This window comes from Bubalus bubalis, chromosome 17 (assembly GCF_019923935.1).
Source record: "Bubalus bubalis isolate 160015118507 breed Murrah chromosome 17, NDDB_SH_1, whole genome shotgun sequence".
Taxonomy (NCBI): domain Eukaryota; kingdom Metazoa; phylum Chordata; class Mammalia; order Artiodactyla; family Bovidae; genus Bubalus; species Bubalus bubalis.
Genome location: NC_059173.1, coordinates 29,024,712 through 29,047,764, shown reverse-complemented (window position 1 = coordinate 29,047,764; position 23,053 = coordinate 29,024,712). Strand labels below are relative to the sequence as shown.

The 23,053-nt window shown below is 38.5% G+C and overlaps 1 protein-coding gene across 2 annotated transcripts in view; it reads right to left on the bottom strand.

Moving 5' to 3' along the window:
* The window catches only part of GUCY1B1 (guanylate cyclase 1 soluble subunit beta 1), a 63,327-nt gene that overhangs the window by 22,245 nt on the left and 18,029 nt on the right, over nt 1-23,053 (bottom strand). For both annotated transcript variants that reach the window (XM_044930376.2, XM_025267961.3), the window contains exons 3-5: nt 19,261-19,361; nt 17,393-17,511; nt 3,130-3,327 (exon numbers count right to left, since the gene is read on the bottom strand). In XM_044930376.2, the coding sequence (XP_044786311.1) occupies nt 3,130-3,327; nt 17,393-17,511; nt 19,261-19,361 (418 nt within the window). The remainder of the gene's footprint in view (nt 1-3,129; nt 3,328-17,392; nt 17,512-19,260; nt 19,362-23,053) is intronic.

Genomic DNA, 23,053 nt, shown 5'->3' with positions numbered 1-23,053 from the left:
CGCAGCCAACATGTCCTCTTAAAAAGGGAAAAACATATCTCGAGTTGCAGCCAGATCAAAATGGGAAGCAGTTGGGAGAGTATTTCTTCAGTTGCAGCTAAGTAAGGGCAAAGCACTGCTCCTTTCCCCCTTTTTCCTTAGTTCACTGCACCGAACTCTGACACTGAGGAACAAATAGCAATTAATATGGACTCTGGTATACATATTCCCACATACTGTTTCACGGTGAAATCAGGGTATTACTATCAAAACTTCCACACCAATCTACACTGGTTAAAGATCAGTATTCTCATTTACGATGGGAAAATTTTGCCTCAAGAAGACTCGTTCCCTAAAGTCTCCAAGGCAACACAAAGCAATCTAAAAATTTTGATGTTTTACTCTTTCCATTTCAGCTAGAAGAACTGAATTATACGCAAGCCAAGTTTACGAATTCCTCAATTCTACTCTTCTGCTTTGCTTAAATTTGCAAGACAGCTTTTCTGATTATATTTGTAACCTCTCCTTCATTTATCACTTCATGACATGGTCTACTATTTCTTAAGTAGTTCAATTATCTGGTAGCTCCAGACTTATGAGACTTACAGACTTAAGCATACCTCAGGATGGTGGATGAACCTAGAACCTATTATACCGAGTGAAGTGAGTCAGAAAGAGAAAGATAAATACCATATTCTAACACATATATACGGAATCTAGTAAGATGGTACTAAAGAATTTATTTACAGGGCAACCATGGGAGAAACATACATAGGGAATAGACTTATGGACATGGGGAGAGGGGAGGAGAGAGTGAGGTGTATGGAAAGAGTAACATGGAAACTTGCATTACCATATGTAAAATAGATAGCCAATGGGAATTTGCTGTATGGCTCAGGAAACTCAAACAGGGGCTCTGTATCAACCTAGAGGGTTGGGATGGGGAGGGAGAAGGGAGGGAGTTTCAAAAGGGAGAGGATATATGTATACCTATGGCTGATTCATGTTGAAGTTTGACAGAAAACAGCAAAATTCTGTAAAGCAATTACCCTTCAATAAAAAATAAATTAATTAAAAAAAGAATACCTCAGGAAATTAAAACATTGCCCTTGAAAAAACTATTTACACCAAATATAAATACCAAATACAAATATTTCAGACATCTATTTTGGAGTACTTGAATCAATGAACAACCCATATTGTATAAAGTATCTCTAAGTGATTACCACGACTAAGTAAAAACTTGAATTGTATATAGAGTGCTTCTGCTGTCAACCTCCCAAGCAAAGACTCTAATCACCATGGGAATTGCAGTTTCCAAGTGTGCACCAGTTAATGTTTCTTTCCTGAAGTTTCTATGTACCTGCTTCTTGCTCGACTTGGCTAAGTAATTAACAAACCAAGAGCAGACCAGTGTTTACAACCCCCTTGACAAGGCTCCCTCACTCGAGATGAGGTGTTAGTTTGGTGTTAGAATCCAAAGTTGGAAATGAAACGCATATTGAATTTTAATTGATTTCCAGTGAGATTCCTAATCATGGATGAATTTCAATCCTTTACCTAAGTTTTTAATTTTTAAATGTCTCTGGATTTGATAACATCATGTTCCACATTTCCCACTTTCTAGTAGTAGAAAAACAAAGAATGCACCTGGGGATCATGTCAGAATTAACAGAAACTCCAGAAAAGGAAAAAAAAAAACTGAAATGTAATGCAACGTTACTAGATTAAATATGCAGGATGTTTTCCTAATATAATCAACCTAAATGCTACAAGTTTTATTTGTGTAATACTATACTTAAAGTTTGGGCTTCCTACACATGTTAGAATGTAACTGTATATGTAGGAAAGTACACTGCTTATTAGATTTTCCATAAAGAAAGAATGACAGTTAAAAAAAAAAGGTAAGGAAGCTAGAAGAAAGTAGCTGGATTTACTGCATGATGTGTAACAGCCAGTATTATCTTGAACTAATGTACACAGGTCTATGAAAATAGTGTGGAGGAAGTGCAGGAAGGATGGCTAGTATTCCAGGAGGTCCTTTTGTGAATAAACACAGAGCACGGGCTTTAAATTGTCAGAGTGTGATGGGGAGGTTTTTCCAAGTAAAAGTCAAGAGAAAGTTAAGAATCAGTCTCAGTGATTTATTCATGCCACTCCTTGCCATCGTTTTGAAACTGTTCGACTGGGCATAGTTGAAAAAGTGAACCAAGCCTCTACAGGAGATGGAGTAACATTTGTGCTCTGGTGAGACCACCTCTGCAGGAGAACATGACATTTCTCTAAAAAGCAAAAAGCTGGTACGTTTTGCCTTTTTACTTTGTACTTATGTTTAAAGTTGTACTTGTTCACCTACCAGTGTTTATAAAATCCTATATTTGGGATGCTTTTTCTATAATAAAATGTTACCATTTGTGAAAAAACTAAACAGTACTAGGGCACCCCTCTCCCCACTTTTGTCAAATTTAGGGCTACTAAAAAATGGCTCTTGTGTTTAAATATGAAGACACACAAAACACAGCTGCCTGGGAGCAGCTCTCTGGGTCAGAAATATGGAAAAACAATGGCTCTTTTTACTGCACAGTTATTGTATCAATACCTTAAAACCATCACTCAAAACAGTGGGTATTATCAATAACAAAGCAAGTATGATGTAAAAGCCGGGCTTTTACAAAACAGTTTAATTTTTTTTTTTTAAAGCAAAACTTCTGGCTCACAAAATGAGATATTCTAACCACATTTCAGGGATAGACTCCCAAAAAAATCCACAAAGAAGCCATGAACAGTGAAATAATACTTCACATTATTTTAGAATGTGTCCATGGGTTTTTGTATTCTGAAGGCCACGGCTAAGCCAGTCACAAATTCTCCTGCTTCCCAGCAAGTGCGACTCTCAGGAAATGCAAATTAAATTTATCATTGCCTTAAGCAATGTATAAATGGAAAGAAAAATCTGCTCCCACAAGGAAAACTCTCCTGTATAATGCATTCCAAGGCCGAGCATAGAAGATCGCCAATGTCACCACTGTTATGGCTAATCTATACCTCTGCTGAGGTCCACTAACAGCGATGTCCAAGGGCGAATTGGGAGCCTTTCTAACACTCCACATGTCACCTGTGTTCAGAGGAGCCCCCCTTATTGCCCATTACCTTCATGTCTATTTCAGTGCCATGTATCTGCTGAGCTACTGTCTTGATGATTCCGATGACGATATCCTGCAGCCCTTCTCTCTCTGAGTAGTAGTGCAGGATGAGTCCTTTGCCCTTCTCTGCATCAGTGCACCGGAAGGAAGGTGCCCGCATGCCTGGGTAGATGGTAGCAAGGTGGTCGTGCAGAGCATCAAGGTTCTGCGGGGAAGAGCACACAGTGATAAGTAAATCCTGCTTCTGGGCGGCAGTCACTCTCAGGAGAGCAGGCTGAGAGAGCAGACAGACTCAGAGCTGAGTCTGGGGGCAGATGGACAGGTCACATGAATGCTCCCAGGGCACACCCTTCCCTGGATGCATCCTGACAAGGCCAGAACCCAGAGAGCCTGAAACTAAGGTAATGCAATTAAGAAAAGCATCTGTGTGAATGAATGAAGAAGATGGGGTACATATGTACAATGGAATACTACTCAGCCTTTGTAGTAACATGGATGGACATAGAGATGGTCACACTAACTGAAGTAAGATAGACAGAAAGACAGATATATGATTTCACTTAAATGTGGAATCCAATCTATGTCACAAACTAACTTATCTACAAAACCAAAACAGACATGGAGACGTACAGAACAGACCTAGAGAACAGATTTGTGGTTAACAAGGGGGAAGTGAGTGGGGGAGAGATGAATGGGGAATTTGGGATTAGCAGATGCAAATTATTATATACAGAATGGATAACCAACAAAGTGCTACTATATAACAGCACAGGGAACTATGTTCAATATCCTGTGATTAAACCATAATGAAAAAGAATATGAAAAAGAACATATATATATGTACAACAGAATCACTTTGCTGTGCAGCAGAAATTAACACATTGTGAATCAACTATACTTCAATAAAGTAGATTTTAAAAAAAGAAAAACATCTTGATTGTTACAGTAGAAATATTTTAAGGAAGGGTAAACAAACAAGGAGGATATAAAAGGATGCCTGAAGCAGAAAAAAGGAACACAGTTATGAGCTAAAGCAAAGATATGCATATTTACAGGAGTTTGAGCAGCTGTATATTTATGTTATGATAAATAGTATGGAATTCCTAAAGTGATCACATATTACCATTTGTTTCTCTAAATACTAAACCTTAACTATTCATTCAAAAAACTATATCAGAATTATAAGCATATGAAAATGTTAGTATATTCATTTGTGAAATAATATTTTAGTAATTAAAATCACTTTGGAAATTAAATCAGTCTAATTTCTTCAGAGTTTCCAATCAAGGTACAGCCTCACAGCGAACCTGTGAAACTGAACCTTTCAGAACTGAAGTCTTGGAAAACTAATAAATTTGCAAATAAATATTTTCTGTTCTTATAGCTTTGTGATTAATTCAGAACATACCAAATTCCCACTATCTAGTATCACCCTCTAATATTAAAAAAAAAAAAGATTTGTTTAAAGATCACCAGAAGAAATGATGCAAACTATACTTTTGACTTGGCTTTTCAGCACATTCGTAACTTCTTTGTGTGTGTGTGTGTGTGTGTGCTACACACATATAGTAGACACACACACAGCACAGCACAGTGTTGGAGTCACGGGGAAGGTGGCTTTAGAATCAAGCAGACTTGGATTTAAATCTTGCCACTGTCGTCTCAGTAGTCATGTACAGATGTGCGTGTTGAACCATAAAGAAGGCTGAGTGCCAAAGAATTGATGCTTTTGAACTTTGGTACTGGAGAAGACTCTTGAGATTCCCTTGGACTGCAAGGAGATCAAACCAGTCAATCCTAAAGGAAATCAACCCTGAGCATTCATTGGAAGGACTGATGCTGAAGCTGAAGCTCCAATACTTCAGCCACCTGATGTGAAGAGCTGACTCACTGGAAAAGACCCCAATGCGGGAAAGATTGAGGGCAGGAAGAGAAGGAGGCAACAGAGGATGAGCTGGTTGGATGGCATCATCCAATCAATGGAGATGAGTTTGAGCAAACTCTGGGAGATAGTGAAGGACAGGGAAGCCTGGCGTGCTGCCGTCCATGGAGTCGCAGAGTCGGACGCGACCGAGCGACTGAACAAGTGTCATCTCATGATAATGTGGCCAATTTACCACTTGATTTCCTCTGATAAAATAGAAATAACTAAAATGATGTGGATAAAACATTAGCACACTCAGGTGTAGTAGGCAAAATAATATTGGCCCAAAGATTTCCAGACCTAGTCTCTTTCGATACTTTACCTCATGTGGCAAAGTGGGGTTGGGAAGTTGGAAAAATTATCCTGGATTACCAGGGTGGACCCAGCCTAATCCCATAAGTGACTGAGTCTTAGATGCCAAGAACGTTTCCTGGTTACAAGGAGAGATGAAAGCTGAGAAGGAAGCAGGATTTGAGATGCAGGACACCCTGCGCAGGGCCTTGGGGGGTGGCGCTCTGGGGCCCTACTCAGCCCCCCGTGACAGCCAGTAAGAAAACTGGTCCACGGGTCTATGTGTGGTTACATGGAGCTGAATTCTGCCAACACCTGAATAAGCAAGGAAATGCCACCACCCCCCCACACCCGCAGTCCTGCTAGTATCTACATTGCAATCCAGGGAGACCCCTTTTAGACTCCCAACCTAGGAAACTACAGGATAATAAATCTGTGTTCTTTTAAACACTTAGGCATGTGGTAATTCGTTACTGTAACAATAAAAAAGCGAATTCACTGATCAAATGGTAATCTGTCAACAACTGGTGGTTATTGCTAAAGAGAATGAGAAAAGCAAATGATCTCAGAATACCAAAGGCCTCAGGAGCACATCTGATACCCCAACAGACTCCTCTCACCTCTGCAAGGGGCCAATTCAGAGGGGAATATGGGGACAGGATTCTGTGCTGGGGTCTTTTTGACAGAAAGCAGCAAGCTGGATCTGTCTTCAGAGTTATTTCCCCTCTGACTTACAGCTTGAAAATGACTTTTCAATAAGAAATAAAATATCAAATTTTCAGATTTTCTCTTAAAAAGAACAATTTTAAAATGAAAAGGCATTTAAAACTAGGATTAAATACAAGAAATAAAGATAAAGAACATGTTTGGGAAAAATAATATTTCATATATATTTCACATATAAGTATTACTCAGTATGCAGAGATTTCAAACTCATATTTAAATGGTTTGTAAATTTCATAATAGAGTTGATTTCAGTAAGAAATGTGATGCTTAAGTACAATTTTGCATTAAAGATTTGTTATGGTGTTCATGGGGGCATCCCAGTTGGCACTAATGGTAAAGAACCCACCTGCCAATGCAGGAGACAGAAGAGATTCAGGTTTGATCCCTGGGTGGGGAAGATCCCCTGGAGGAGGGCACGGCAACCCACTGCAGTATTCTTGCCTGGAGAATCCCATGGACAGAGGAGCCTGATGGGCTACAGTCCATAGGTCACAAAGAGTCAGACGCGACTGCAGTGGCTTAGCATGCATGGTGTTCTTGGAGGGGGGGTAGGGGGAGGGGAAGGAGCACATCTGAAAAGGCGGTGCTGGAAATGGGCTAAAGCTGAAGGATGGTTTGCATTCTGAACATTTCAAAGGGGCCAGTTTAGGGAAACAGGATCCAGTAAGACATCAGAAAGGAGGTGGAGCGAGTATGATACAAGGTGACTCCATCACGGCACTGCAGCCTGGCCCCTGCCATATGCTCATCCCATCTACTCACTGTATGTGCATTGTACATGCATCACATGTCCACTGTATAAAGCATGTGTATGCATGTCTCGCAGGGTGTGCGGTGCAGGCGGGGGCAGGGTACAGAGCTAGATCAGATCTGCACGACGCAGTCCCTGACTGTAAGCAGTTCGTGGTTTAAATCACCAACAATGTTCAGAGTGGCTTTGGGTGCATGAAAGGGAGCAACACCTCAGAGTGAAGCCAGGGTCCAAAGACGCAGAACACAGGTGAGAGCTGAGGCCTCAGAAACTGGCATTCTGACTCGGATGAACATCTTGTCTCCTCAACTGGTGACCCTGGTTTCTTTTTGAAATGTATTCCGGCTTAGTGCTAAGATCTTGTTTTCTTCCCTCAATTTACACCTCTTCTAATTAAGCCAGGCCAATTCTTAACTCAAATATCAAGTGGCCCTGACTCCTCCAGAGGCTGCTGTTGCCATGGGAAAGGAACTCCACATGGCAGGCGCTGAGGATGGTCAGTTTACAGAAGCCTCAAGTCACTTTCAGAGAAGGCAATGGCACCCACTCCAGTACTCTTGCCTGGTAAATCCCATGGATGGAGGAGCCTGGTAGGCTGCAGTCCATGGGGTCACTGAGTCAGACACAACTGAGCGACTTCACTTTCACTTTTCACTTTCATGCATTGGAGAAGGAAATGGCAACCCACTCCAGTGTTCTTGCCTGGAGAAGAGACAGGGGAGTCTGATGGGCTGCCATCTATGGGGTCATGCAGAGTTGGACACGACTGAAGAGACTTAGCAGCAGCAGCAGCAGCAAGCCACTTTACTTGGTAAATAACACAGCGGGTTTTCCTATGACGAGTTCTTCCCCTGGGAATCCTTTCCTGGGAAGGGAAGACGTGAGGCCTGCTCTTCATAACCCTGCCAGACCCCTCACACCCCTCTGCTGAGGCTGCAAAAATCTGGTGAGAAAGGAAATCACCAGAAGGGTTTTATACACATCTCTGTTTCCCACAAAGTCAAAATTCAGCTTGTTGCTGCTAAATTAAACTGCTGTTCTTGTTCCTTAAGAAATTTCCTAATGTAGTCAGGCTCAGGTACTGGATTGTGGCTCATTTTACAGAAAAAAATTTTAAATGAGTCAAACACTAACTTGAAATATACATTTTAATTCTTTTCTACTTTTTCTTCTATGAAATATTCAAATACAGTGTATCTTAGGTCAATATGCCCACATCACTTTCACACTTATCTATTTTCATCTTCAGTCATATTATATGTGCACATTTCTATGTGCAGCTAAGCAGACAGCAGGAGGCAGTAACCATGGTACCATTTACTTTCTCTGCATCACTGATGCTAAAGAAAGTGAGAGATGGGCCAGAACAGCCCAGAACTCAGGTCAGGAGTCACACAGGGACTGGCACTGCTCCCTAAATGTAGAGCCATTTTAATTTAAATAATTTAATTACCTAAAGCCTTTTTAATTTAACATTTACTTTAAATAAAGTTATTGATGGTACTGAGGTATTAATAAAAAAAACATTACTTAAATTTATCAATTCAAAGCAAGTGGGAAACCAAAGCACAGGAAGTCAAATGTTAATCTTTTAAGTCTTTGTGGTAACCATTTCTCCAGAGACAGACTGTTTTGTTGAATTTGCTGTTAATTAAATAGACAACTAAAGTGCTTTCTTGGAGCATAAAAGATTTAACACCACTTAATGTAATATTGATTTTCTTTAGATAGTATCTAACCATAAAAATACTCTTGGGATTTCTTTAGTTACAGCTTCCCTTACAGGGTTTTAATCTCCCAAAATAAAAGCTATTACCACTGCCTATTATGAAAAATAGAATTCATGATTAAAAATTAAATTATTTCCAACTGAGTACATTAGTATTGTCAAAAATGTGCTTTCTTCACAGACTCCAACTGTTTGCAGCAACCTCAAAAGTCACAGAAAAGACACTCAAAATAGGCAAGAGAAAACCTTGTCTGTCTACATTTTATAATACCATCCATACAAAGCTAATTATTCATCAACATGGTTGTAGCAATATATTCTGAAGAACAAGAGTTCATATTGAAACTGGTATTCTTTAATTTTTAAATATAATCATGGAGGTGGGTATACAAAGAAAAGAGCTGAATGGTAACACATGTATTTCAGCACAAGTAGATTCCCAGGAAACAGTAAAGCCAACCTCAAATATGCTTTCACATCATTCTTCTTAACTTTATGATACTCGAAAACAGGACGGGAATAAGAGGAGTTTTGTCCATCTATTTTGCCTCAATATATTAAAATACTGGTCTGAGGTTTTCATTTCATTTCTCTTAATGTTCTGATATAATTTTACCATTTTTTTCTACATGCAAGATGAAAGAACTGTTTCTCAGGAATTCTGCTACTCTAAGTCTCCTAGCTTTGTCATTTATAGAAGAAAAACCAATGCTAGCATCCTAGGAAACAAGTTCTATATTTAGTACACACCACAGATTTAGGACACAAAAGAGATTACTACTCCTTTGAGAAATACTCCAAAGATTCACATTTTTAAATATTTTGGAATATTCCAAAATAAATGCAAATTTTCTCTTTCTAATATGACAAACATAAGCATTATATATATATACACACACACACACACACACAGAGGAAAGCTTCTGAGAATTAAATACCTCATTCCCCTGCTTCCAGAGTATCTAATTAAAAATTCCTAAATGATGCACATAAATAGATGTAGTAAGGACTTGCCTTAAAAGTTTTGAGAAAGAGATTTTTCAGTCTTCAGAAACCCTTAGGACTTCCCTGGTGGTACAGGGGTTAAGAATCTGCCTGCTAATGCAGGAGGGAGGGTTCATTTAATTCCTGGTCCGGGAAGATTCCACTTGCAACTAAGCCTGCGAGCCACAACTCCAGAAGCCCATGAGCCCTATAGAGATTGTGCTGTGCGACAAGAGAAGCCACTGCGATGAGAAGCCCACCACCACAACAAAAGAGTAGCCCCCGCTTGCCACAACTAGAGAAAGCCGTCGCAAAATAGCCAAAGATAAAAATAAACAAGTAAATACTTTTTTTTTTAAAGAATCCTTATTCTAAGGAGTCCCCTTAATGGTGGTTAGGCTCAGCCTAGCAGTTAGGATTCCAGGCTTTACCTGCTGTGGCCCTAGGTTGAATCCCTGGTCAGGAAACTGAGATCCACAAGCCAAGCAGCATAGCCCCTCCCAAAATTAATTAATTTTTAAAAATGAATCTTTATTCTAGTGGATGGAGAGAAGGGAGCCATCTGTGTTATTTGAGAGCGTTACTGAAGTTTATATCAGGAAAAAGCCTTAAAAATCAATCATTGCAAATCTCTCTCCACTTAAGAAAAGGAATGAGGCACAGGATTTCCTTTCTTTTGATTCCTCACACTTCTGAAAAGCAAGCCCAGCAACAGTATTTACTTGTGAGAGTCACGTAATTTGAAAATCATTTTTTAAGTTTTTAAGAAAGATGTCATGTCAGAATTTTAATGTGAAAAACGGAAATAAACAGGACCTAGGTAAAGCAGAAACTCACCCCCAATAATGGGAAACGCCAAGGTCAGGGTGTGAGTGGTATGAGGTCAGAATGAGTCAGACTCAATGTTTAATGATACTTTTGTCTTTTCTACTTCAAGCAACTCCTTGAGAAGTAGCTTTCCAACTGAAAAGATACAGAGACTCTTTTCTAAAATAAATAATGTAAAGGTGGCACCAGTGGTAAAGAACTCGCCTGCCAGTACCGGAGATGTAAAAGTCACAGGTTTGATCCCTGGGTCGGGAAGATCCCCTGAAGGAGGGCAAGGCAACCCACTCCAGTATTCATGCCGGGAAAATTCCATAGCACATGGTGGGCTACAGTCCATGCGTTCACAGGGTCTGACATGACTGAATCAACTTAGCACAAGGATTTATTTAAAAAGAAATTATACTTGAGTCACTAAAATTACTTAAATGGCATTTTTAAAACTACCTATTATTACTATCATCTCAAGAGAAATTTTAATTAAAGAAAAAAATGAAAATAGTCATAAAATTACCTGTGTAAACTATTTCACTTTTTTTACTGCTTTTAAATTCATGTTAAAAAAATTTCGTTTATATTCATTTGACTATATTTTGCAAAACTGTGAAAATATATACGTTATTCAAAGAAAAATTCTTAAAATTCTAAAATATTATCTTCCTTTAAAAATTCTAACTTATCAAATTTTAAAATTTCAGGTGCCAACTAAGGAATGTCACTTGCCACCGTATTCTATAAGAATTTAGTCCCTGAGCCCTTGTAGCCGCTGACCTTCAACACCCCCAAGAAAGAAGTCAGGGTGAGGATGAAGAATGAGGGGAACTGCTAGAACAGGCCCTCAGATATTTTCAGGAGAAAATTTTCATGAACCTGGCTTCTTGCATCTTCCATGCTTAGAGAAGCACTAAAAATATTAACTATGATACCTGCTCTTTGTGACCAGCAGCAGCTTTGTACAGAGATGTGTGATTGACTTCATGCCCCTCTCTGCCAACACCACATACACACTGACCTCCGCCCTCAGGTCTTTGGGATAGTTTCTCAGAGGTTCCTGAAATGCTGTCTCCCCGGCCATAGTCCTCAGTAAGACACTGATTAAACTCAACTCCTGGCTCTCACATTATGCATTTTCTTCAAGTAGATACAGATTACAGAAATTGGCATTTGTGTGTTGAGAAAAGTTCCTTTTGAAATTCAAAAGTTAAAAATAAAATGAATGGTGCATTTTTTTCTAAAAAATATTATAAATAATTTAGGGAAGTATTAGAATTTCACAGCTGTTCAGGAAAAAACCTCAGCTTTCCCAAAATAACACTTTGCACAAACATTTAAGAATTTTAGATGGGCCATCAATCCCAGATTGCTCCTGGCAGGCTGGCCAAATTACAGTGTTGTCTGTTAGAAGCCAAAACCTAGAGCCAACACAGATTTAAGGAAATCCCATTACAGGCTGAACACAGGCCTTGGCAAAAGACTCTGATATATATGAATTGGGAGAGTGAGTGAAACAGCCTCAAACCCACAGTAAAAGTGGAAGAAGCTGAGGTTTCCAGCTAATGATTAGAGAGTATTGGCTTGCTTTTCTACTGAGATTCCTATGCTATTTAAGCAGGTTCATAATTTAAATCTTAACTGGCCTCTAAGATTATATATGACTCCTTTATTTTTCAGTAGTCAACCTGACAGCCTTCCACGCTTATCTAGGCTTCATTTTATATCTGTAAAATTACTGGGGAGGTAAAGAATATATTACATGATAATAACATAACACCACTGAAAGTGGATCCCAGCTGTGAACTGACTTGGATTCCAGTCCCAGAGGCCATACACAATCTTATCTTTTCAAACCCAGATTAATCAAAGCTCAACTTAATACGTGCACATATGGACACATATTTACTAACACAAACACAAAAAATAAAGGGGAAAATACACAGAATACTGTTCCAATTATCCACATATCAAAGCACCTCAGACTTATTTGCTTAACACAATGATATTATTCTCATGTTTTTATGGGTTCTCTGGACTCAGTGGGAAGTTCTCAGAGTGGGGTGACATGGAAGTTTGCCATGGAGTCACCATAATGTTCCACCAGGCTGATTCCCAAGATGGGTCACCCAGACACCCGAGGGCTCAGCCAGCAGCACTGCTGCTGTATTGAAGCATCTCAGTTCATGGTGGGTACCTCCAGAGAACATCCCAAGAGCAAGTGCTTCAAGACACGGAAGTTTCACGAGTTCTTACGAACTAGCCTAGGAAGTACTAAGAATGTTCCTTTTGCTATACTCTTCTGATCAAATAATCACTAAAGTTACCCCAGATCCAAGGGATGGGAGCTCTACCTTGTCATAGGGGACATGGGCGAGCTCTAACTTTTCATGGGGGAGAAGTACAATCATATTACAGCAATTTTGAGAAAAGACAACCTGCAATAATGCAATAGGATATCAAAAGTCAAGGTGAGTGTGGATTAGGGTGGAATACCATCAGATTGGACATTCCTTACCAGCATTTTATTGAACTTTCAAATCTGATATATTCTCTGCACTATTTTAATCAATACACTAGAAGTTTCACATAGAAATTTACTACAGAAGCAGCATGAAACCACATTTTATTCCTAATTCAAGAATAAGAAAGTGCCAAAACAGAGAAAAAAATTCTTGTGAAATACCGTCTAAACGTTAAGACAAGAAATCCAGAAAAAAAATCTATAAAATCCAAAAACCTAAATCAAAATGTCTTTCTACTTTTGTTTATCTTTTTATAATAAATCATATTTCTGGTTACTAAATCCGGAAAAGGATAATAATTAATTGCAAGGATTATCTACTTTTATCACAGTCCACAAACTGATGGTTTCATAGAACATTTAGGAAAAATCAATTCCAAATTGTGTAATGTCTAGAGAAGAGTAATTTTCTAAAAATCTTCTTATAAAAATGCTTCTTATATTTTATTACTTTACCTACTTAGAATTTTTAGCTATTTTTTGTGAAAGTCTTGAGGTAGATTAAAAATAGGCATGATGTAAAAATTCTTAAATTGACTTTGAAAACACAAGGGAGATTGGGTAAACAGAACCAGGAATTTTATATTGGCAGCAAAACCTTTCAAAGGAGAATTGTCCATTATTTAAGCTGTTTAAATTGTCAAATTGTTTAAATACACTAATCAAAGGAAACGACAAAAGCTAAGTGAGAAACAAATATTTTTCTGGAACTGAACTACAGATACTATCTACACAGCATATCCTTGATTATAAAATTTTTATAAAGGAATAGCGTTATTAACCAGATAAAATAGCCTATTAGTGGCCAAATAAAAAAATATATACATATAACTCAGAATTAACTAATTCCATCATTCAAAGACTCTTTATTGATCGCCTATTATATACTATGCCTGGTACTCAGAAAACATAAAAATTATTTCAAGAAAAGAAAAAAATATGCATTTTAATACAGTAATTCTTAATAATGTATCCAACTGAGAGGCTGGGAGAGACACCCCCAAGGAAGTCCCCCTCAGAAGGATGCAAGTGAACAGAGGTACATGGCCCAGGGCATGGCCAGTGGTCTCCCATGTTGGAATTTCAGTAGCTATTTTATTGCTACCTGAGATCATCAGATGTAAATGTCAGGGTAAACATTTTGAAAATTTCAATAGATATAAGTAATGTCAGTTGCATATTAATTAATAAACAGTAATTTGCCACATCCATATGAAAAGGAAATTGGTCTAGAGTATGTCTGCTGCTGCTGCTGCCAAGTTGCTTCAGTCGTGTCCGACTCTGTGCGACCCCAGAGACAGCAGCCCACCAGGCTCCCCCATCCCTGGGATTCTCCAGGCAAGAACACTGGAGCGGGTTGCCATTTCCTTCTCCAATGCATGAAAGTGAAAAGTCAAAGTGAAGTCACCCAGTCGTGTCTGATGCTTAGCGACCCCATGGACTGCAGCCTACCAGGCTCCTCCGTCCATGGGATTTTCCAGGCAAGAGTACTGGAGTGGGGTGCCATTGCCTTCTCCAAGAGTATGTCTACTCTTCTATATTTCAATCTATAATCAATCTCTTAGTAAAGTTATATAGCCTCACTCAAAACGAATTTGTTTTACCCTTAATAGAATTAATTTTGAGTTATTGGGGTTTTTGTTTCCTATTTTTGTATAAACAGCAACTATTCATTTTTAAAATATGTTTTTTCATTCCCAGATAGTATCTGTGATGATACTATCATTAAGGAACTACACACAACCCCCAGCGTCATGGGATTTACATTCCAGTCCCAAACAGGAAATGATCTACAGTGAGAACTCCTGTGGGTAGGGAGACACACACACTGTGAAAACATGAGAAATGTCAGTTCCCTGACTCCAACAGGGTAGAGCCTTAAGAGAGGAGTGGAACCTTCCTGGAAGAAGTAATCTGACCAGCAGGATGAAGAAGATCAATCTAAGTGAAAAGGAGCAGGAAGACTGTCCAGACAAAGGGAAGAGCAGGTGCAAAAGCTCAGAAGGTGGAGAAAGCTAGTTAGAAAAAAATATGGTCTGAAAGAAATTCTGTTTGGCTGGGCTGCTGGAGAGGAAGAGAGACAGACAGGGGTGTAAGTAGTTTCAATTATTTTAATTGCTTTTTACATTTCCAAGGAGCAACTGGGAATCACTGAAGGGTTTAAGCAAGTAAATGATGGAATGAGATATATTTGCTTTTAAGAAAAATCACTAGTTACAGAATGGCGAGGAGATGGAACAGTCATGCAGAGAGATGAGGAAACCTATGCATTCTGCAGAGAATGGTGGACTGTCCCACGGAAGGCTAGGGGAAATGAAGACAAGTGGTAGGAGTCTGAAAAATTCAGTTTTTAGGAAACAGACTCTGAGGATTTAATGATTAGTTAAAATCAAGTGGTGAAAGACACAAAAAAATCTTTTACATATCTTTAAAATAAGGCCTAGTTTATCCTACTCTTTTACAAAGGATTGCTGTCTACCATAAAGAATGTTTTATTATTTTATGTAATGAAAAGTGTCAATTTTTATATGTGAGCTAGAACCTTAAAAAACTTTATGAAAATCAGTTGCTTTATTTCATAGGCACTTTTTTTAAAAAGTCCATTTAATTTATTTGAAATTAGCCTGCTCATACCATAAATATCTACTTTTCAGGAAAGCAATATGTTAATACAACCAGTTTGCCATCAAGATATTCAATTTCAAAACCAGGAAAAAATTCAAACATAAACAATATTAATGAAAACTTTATAGTATTCTAACTTTCCAATTTCCTCACTGTTCATACTTGCACCAAAAAAAAAAAAAAAAAGCTAATAAAATAAAATTGTGTGCAATTTTAAAACTACCTATTGACTTTGATGAAAATGGACTCAGAAATATTTAAAACAATGCTGTCCAGTGAAAATAAAAGGCTTTAGGAGTCATTAAAGCAAGTCACAAACATCAGTCATATATGTTAAATTTTCTAGTAGGCACATTTAAAAAAGGAAAAAGAACCAGGTGAAATTGATGTTTATGATACATTTTTATATAACTCAGTATTCCCAAAACGTTATCATTTTACCATGTAATCAATATGAAACAGACCCAATCTATTTGCATTCTCTTTGAAGCCCAGTGTGCATTTTACCCTAGAGGCCAGCCTGCAGGCAGGACAGCTCTAGAACCAGGAGAAACCACCAGGAGTCGCCAGTCCTCAACTGAGCCACTGGACACTTAGCAGACAGTCACAATGAGTAAAGGTAAAAGTAAACTATTTGCATGATTGTTTTGTCAACACAGATGTGACCATTGAGAGAGAAAGATAAAATTAAGAGAAAGAAGCTGCAACTGGAACTTAAGTGACCAGGAGTCAACAGAAATATTAAAAATGGGAATGTATTCTAACCCCCCAAATCTCAAAATATCTTTAAATCTCAAACTTTAATCCATGTAAAATAATTCATTTAAATACAGCCTGTTAAAGGTTAATTTAAGTATCTCCTGGCAGCGACTTCATTTGGAAGTGGCAGGTTTTTTGGACACCAGTAGTTTGGTAAATCCATGGCAGAGACTGGAAACTGGTTTCCATCTTGATTTAATGCTGTTTTAAGTTTATAAGAAAAATGTCACTATGTAAACAACAGACATTTTGATTAAACACTCAAGTTCTTATTTTGGCTGTTAAATCAATAACGCAGCTGGACTGAAAGTCGTTTACATTCCCTCCAAGCTGGGCTCCAGTTCAGCTGGTCTTGCACTGACATCATTTTCCAGCAAGATCTGGCTGCTCTCAGAGGCCAGTTTAGAAATATCCTTTACAAACAACCACATAATGTTCAATGTTAGCACATTTTAAGTTGAGAGTCTCAAAAATGCCTGTGCTTAAAATAGGACAGTTGATCCCAAAATAGTCTCCCACCTGATGTGTCATTCACTAGTAAAAAGAAAAAAATTAAGTAGTTTAACAAGAAAACAAAAGCTTCTGGTGATATTATTTATCTTGACTTCACCTGAGACTGACTCTGGAAGAGTTCCTATTTTCCTCTCCAGAGTAGATTAACTAATATGTAACTCAGCAATGATTCTCAAACCTGTTTTGGTGGCAGGCTCTTTCCCTGAAACAATGAGCTTCAGGTAGAACTTTACAGATACTGATGAATTATTTAATTACTTAAAGTCAGAATGACTTAGAAAACAAGCCCAGGTTATATGCATAAAAGCACAGCTACGAGCACAAAGACTTATTTTTTTAAAAGCAGTTGAATGGATCACAACACATTGAGTCTTTCAGAGACCACTAGCTTAGAACTTGAACGTTTAGTGTCAGAACCAAAAATTAAAGAAAAAATGTGAAGGAAAAATGCTAAAATGTACTCAAGACCATCTAATAATTATTATTTTATGTGAATTAGGGAAAATGCCCCTATGATTTCATTTCAGCAGCAAGACACTCATCCAGCCAACTGAACAAAGGGATTCTAGAGCCCACGTGGGAGAAGAAGAAAATCAGAACTTTTGGACCAGGAACTCAAACTGCTCACCTGCAGAAATTCTCTGACATTAGATCCCAGGACGCGCAGGATTGTATCATAACCAGATTCTTGACAGAAGACGAAGAACATCTTCCCAAACATTTGGAGGATTTCTCCAGCGTTGAGATCTGGTTTATAGATTTGAGAGGCAACAACAGAAACAAAACGTATTAGAGGTAGAAAATCATTAGAGGCAGGAATAAAGATAAGTGCATGACAGAAATGTTAAATATCCTCAATTTCTTTGCACAGTGAACAGATCATAGGAAAAATATCTGACCAGGAAAATACAATGAAATCTGAGAAGAAAGCATATTGACATGTTAACAGTTTAAGTCTGTACTTAAAAGCAAAGCAACCAGTTTCTCAGGTTCTGTGACAAAATTTTGAGCTTTTTCAAACTTATATGTAAGGTACAACTTACTTTTTCTGAAAAATAAGAGAAAGATCTTTAAAATCATCAAGAATGCACATGAAGATGAAAAGCAAAAGTGAAAGTGTTAGTCGCTCAGTTGTATCTTTTTGTGACCCCATGGACTATAGCCTGCCAGGCTCCTCTGTCCATGGACTTCTCTAGGCAAGAATGCTGGAGTGTGAAGCCATTCTCTTCTCCAGCGTTTCTTCCCAACCCAGGGATTGAACCCAAGTCTTCCACATTGGCAGGCAGAGTCTTTACCGTCTGAGTGACCAGGCAGATATTTGGGTGCAAAATCATTTTTCTTTATAAAAATATGCATATTTAATAACCAGGTTACAAATAATATATAGCCTAAGATCCTGCCTTTTTCTTAATATTCAATTACTGTTATTTCCTAAAATTAAAATTTTTCTTAATATCAATTTTAATCACACTTATTTAACACAGATATGCAACAATTCATTTCACCAATGCCCACTTGCTCAAAATGCACACTTTTCCAACTTTTGATAATATAAGTAACTCTGAAATGAAAATACAAATACACCTTAATGTAAATAAATCTAATTATTTCTTTATGAAAAGTTTCTAAATATTTCTAAAATTTAAACATTTTTAAACACACTTTGAATGATGATGCAAAATTATTCTCTAAAACAGTTTATTTTCCCATCAGATTTTAAATGTGTATGATTTCTCCTTTAACTCTACCCTTGACTACACTAGATTTTTAATTTTTTAATTGCCAAATTTATATAAAAATTATTTCATATTTGTGTCAATTTTGATTACTAGTGATGCTGGATATTTTTCTTATTAACAATTTACCATACTTTTACGGTAATTCTTGTATTTTACAAAAGGTAGCCTTTTCTCTTCTAGCTATTTTGACAAAGCTAAAAAGCATCCATCTAGTCTATGCAAACTGCAGCCTTGGTATAAATTAAGTACTACAATGATAAGAGATACTGCTTTGAGAACAACTTTTTTCCAATGAAGCTTTTTTTTTGACTTTGCCTTCTTTGTATGAGTTTTGTCTCATGTAGATCTCAGTTTCTTGTTTCTTTTACCATTACCTAACAAAACTCGTGATTACAAAAGAGATTTGGAGATAAGATTTTCTACATAATACATTTTTGTAATTACTGTGATGTTGACACTGCAACATTAAGTTATTTTTACATCATTAACTTATTACATTAAGTATCAACAATTTTTTGCTTCCTCAATGCATGGCTTTTTGTGGGGAGGGGCAGAGAGCTCCTCTATTCTCTAAAGAGTTTGTAAAAAGAATAACACAACTTAGTGTAGCCTGAGCCTAATACTATATGTGACTGTCCTCCCATCAGGGTTGTACAGTGCACAACCTGTGCAACTGTACAGTGTGACCTTGGACCATGCATGCCCTTGGACATCGACGTGCAGCTTAGCCAAAGAAAGAAAGTCGCGTTCAACTTACTGAGGACCTTGCTTGCAGCAGCAACCAAATCATATGTTTTAGAATCATCATAAATTATTCGGACAAGAAACTGTCCTTCTTCATCTAATTGTGCCTCTTTTCTAGAAAACAAAAACAAGGCAGACAGGGTGAAAAGTTGAAAGGAAAGAACAGATACTACACCTACAATGATCATATAAAAATAATTTTTTATTTGAAAGAGAATTCACTTCTGGCAAATTTGTTTAAATCAATTTCACGTACCTATCAAAAAAAAAAAAATCTTATTTCACATCTCCCTCCCCAAATTAAAAATAATATATTTAAGTAATTTTAACAAGAATAACATTTGTATAGTACTCTAATGCCCAGAACTATACCTGATAATGAATATAATCAAGAAATAGCTTTTGATTAAGTAAACAGTCAACAAATATATGTTGAGTCCCTATGTGTTCCAGGCACAGTTAGAGGCCCTAGAGATTCACCCTTTAGTGGGATAAAGTAGGGAGCTCTTGGGACAAATGTATTCTAAAACAGAGGACAGAAGAGGCATAAAGCTAAGATATATATTAGATAGATAGGTCCAGTTCAATTCAGTCGCTCAGTTGTGCCCAACTCTTTGAAACCCTGAACTGTAGATGGACAGATATACAGATGATAGATGGATAGATGATAGATAGACAGATAGATACATAGATGACAGATAATGGTAACTAGTTTGGAGAAAAGTAAAGCTGGTCAAGGTGGTGGGGGCGGAGGGGCTCAAGTACAAAACCAGAAGCATCATGGAGAAGCTGGCAGTGGAGTCAGGTGTGAAGCATCTCTGCAGGGAGCCCTGAGAGGCCTGGGAAGCTCACAGGTGCAAAGCACTGGCAGGGTGTGGGAGGAACAACCGAGGCCTCAATGAGGGGATGGATCCTCCAGCTGCACTGGGCATGGACTGAAAGCATATAAAATGGAGCAAGGTCAGAACAAAGACAGAGCAAGGTCAGAGCAAGGTAGGACAGGGCAATGTCATAGCAATGTCATAACAAGGTCAGAGAAGGACAGGGCAAGATCATATCAGAGACAGAGCAAGGTCAGTACAAGACATAGTAAGGTCATAACAAGGTCATAACAATGTAACAGCAAAGACAGAGCAAGGTCAGAGAAAGGACAGAGCAAGAACAGAGCAGGGACAGAGGAGGAGACCAGCTAGGAGGCCACTGGGACATTCAGGTGAGAAAGGCTGATGACAGGACTCAGGGTGAAAGCAGTGGAGGGAGCAAGTAGCCCCGACCCCAGCTAATCTGAAGACAGCTTCCACACGTTCCTGATGAACTGGACACAGGATGGGAAGGACACCAGAGGACACAGGTTTTGGAGCAGCTGAAGGTAGCAGTCACCAGGAGCTGAACTAGGACAGACAGTGGGATGCAGACCAAGAGATAAGATCCAGAGCTTCGTATTAAACATGTGAGTCTGGGGTGCCCAGTGGAGAGATAATATCTTCCATCACATCTGTCACGTAATAAATGCAGCAGCTCAAAATGCACATGGGGTTAGTGAAAGGAAATCAGAATTATCATTTGAAGAGTGGTCAAATGATTATATATTTATTTTGATAGAGTTGGGATTATTTTTCTCAAGTGGAGTGGAGTGTTAGTCACTCAGTCGTGTTTGACCCTTTTCAGTCCCATAGACTGTAGCCCACCAGGCTCCTCTGTCCGTGGGATTCTCCAGGCAAGAAGAGTGGAGGGGGTTCCCATTTCCTACTCTATGGGATCTTCCCGACCCAGGGATCAAACCCAGGTCTTCTGCATTGTAGAAGGATTTTTTACCATTTAAGTCACCAGGGAAGCCCATTTTTCTCAAACCAGCATCTAAAGAGGAGGAAAAAATCCATCGTTCAAAACACTCCTGAGGTGTCGGACACTTTGTCTGGGTGAGACGCACAAACACAGGCGGAGCGCGCATCTGCACCTCTGATGCCCAACCCAGCTGTCTCAGCCCCGAAGCTCCGGGAGAGGGAAACTGGGTGAACTGTCACCTCAGGAGCTGGGACGGCTCCGCCACGCCACCCCGCGGCCTCCATGCCTTCTCCTCCTCGAAGCAGGGCTGTCGCAGCAGCCACTGTGGCCCTGACACAGTGTGTGCTCCAAGCAGCAGGACAGCGGATGTTCAGGTAGGATGGAGGTTCCCCCGGACACTGTGTGTTCTGCAGAGTGGACCATGTATACACCTGCAGTTCCACATAACAGTACATGTAGGGCGAAATGCAGGATTTTGGTGGGCACGGAGATATGAATTTCAGAGCCCAGGACTTACCTGTCAAATCAACTCGGACAAATCACAGAAAGCACGTGAGCATCTCTCTCCAGGGAGGGATGGAGTTTGGGATTAGCAGATGCAAACTATTTTATACAGAATGCATAAACAACAAGGTCCTATTGTACAGCACAGGTAACTGTCCTCAATAGCTTGTGACAAACCAGAATGGACATTATATATATATATATATATATATATATATATATATAACTGAATCACTCTGCTGCACAGAAGAAATTAACACAACATTGTAACTCAACTATACTTCAATATAATAAATTTTTAAAAACCCCTATCTTCTGAAATGAAACCAATAATATAATCCTCTTTCCACAGCTATAGAGAGAGTATGAAAGTATGTTCTAAGCTCCTGAAGCATTATGTGTCTACATTGCCAATATTGAAGAAGGAAATGGCAACCTACTCCAGTGTTCTTGCCTGGGCAATCCCATGGACAGAGAAGCCTGGCAGGATACAGTCTATGGCCTCACAGAGTTGCACACAACTGAGCAACTATCACTCACTCACTCACTGCTAATATTATATTCAAGTTGTTTATGCTTGAAAATAATTGTATATAACACAACACATACCAGATCATACAGTTTTTAAACCTCCTTTTTGACTTACTATTTGATGGACATCCTTTCCTGTCAATAAATATATTTCTATACCTTGACTACATAAAATTGCTTTGGTTAGGCATGTTGAAGTTTTAGTCGATATTAAATACTTTTTTTCCACAAATCCAAACAAAATCTTGCAATCAGTATCTTTGTAGCTAATACTTCTATTTCTCTATGAAAATTCTAGGTTTAGAATTAAATTAAATTCTAATTTATTCTAGAATAAATTCCTAGAAATGGAACTGCTGATTTGCAGGATAGATAGAGTCTAATTTTTCTCATTTTACAACTAACATTTTATTATGAAACAGCATTGCTCAACACACTGGAATTCTGAAGACTCTGATTTAGAGTATTTCTTTTTTTTTTAAATTTTATTTAACTTTACAATATTGCATTGGTTTTGCCATATATCAAAATGAATCCACCACAGGTATACATGTGTTCCCCATCCTGAACCCTCCTCCCTCCTCCCTCCCCATACCATCCCTCTGGGTTGTCCCAATGCACCAGCCCCAAGCATCCAGTATCGTGCATCGAACCTGGACTGGCGACTCGTTTCATATATGATATTATACATATTTCAATGCCATTCTCCCAAATCATCCCACCCTCTCCCTCTCCCACAGAGTCCAAAAGACTGTTCTATACATCAGTGTCTCTTTTGCTGTCTCGTATACAGGGTTATTGTTACCATCTTTCTAAATTCCATATATATGCATTAGTATATTGTATTGGTGTTTTTCTTCCTGGCTTACTTCACTCTGTATAATAGGCTCCAGTTTCATCCACCTCATTAGAACTAATTCAAATGTATTCTTTTTAATGGCTGAGTAATACTCCATTGTGTATATGTACCACTGCTTTCTTATCCA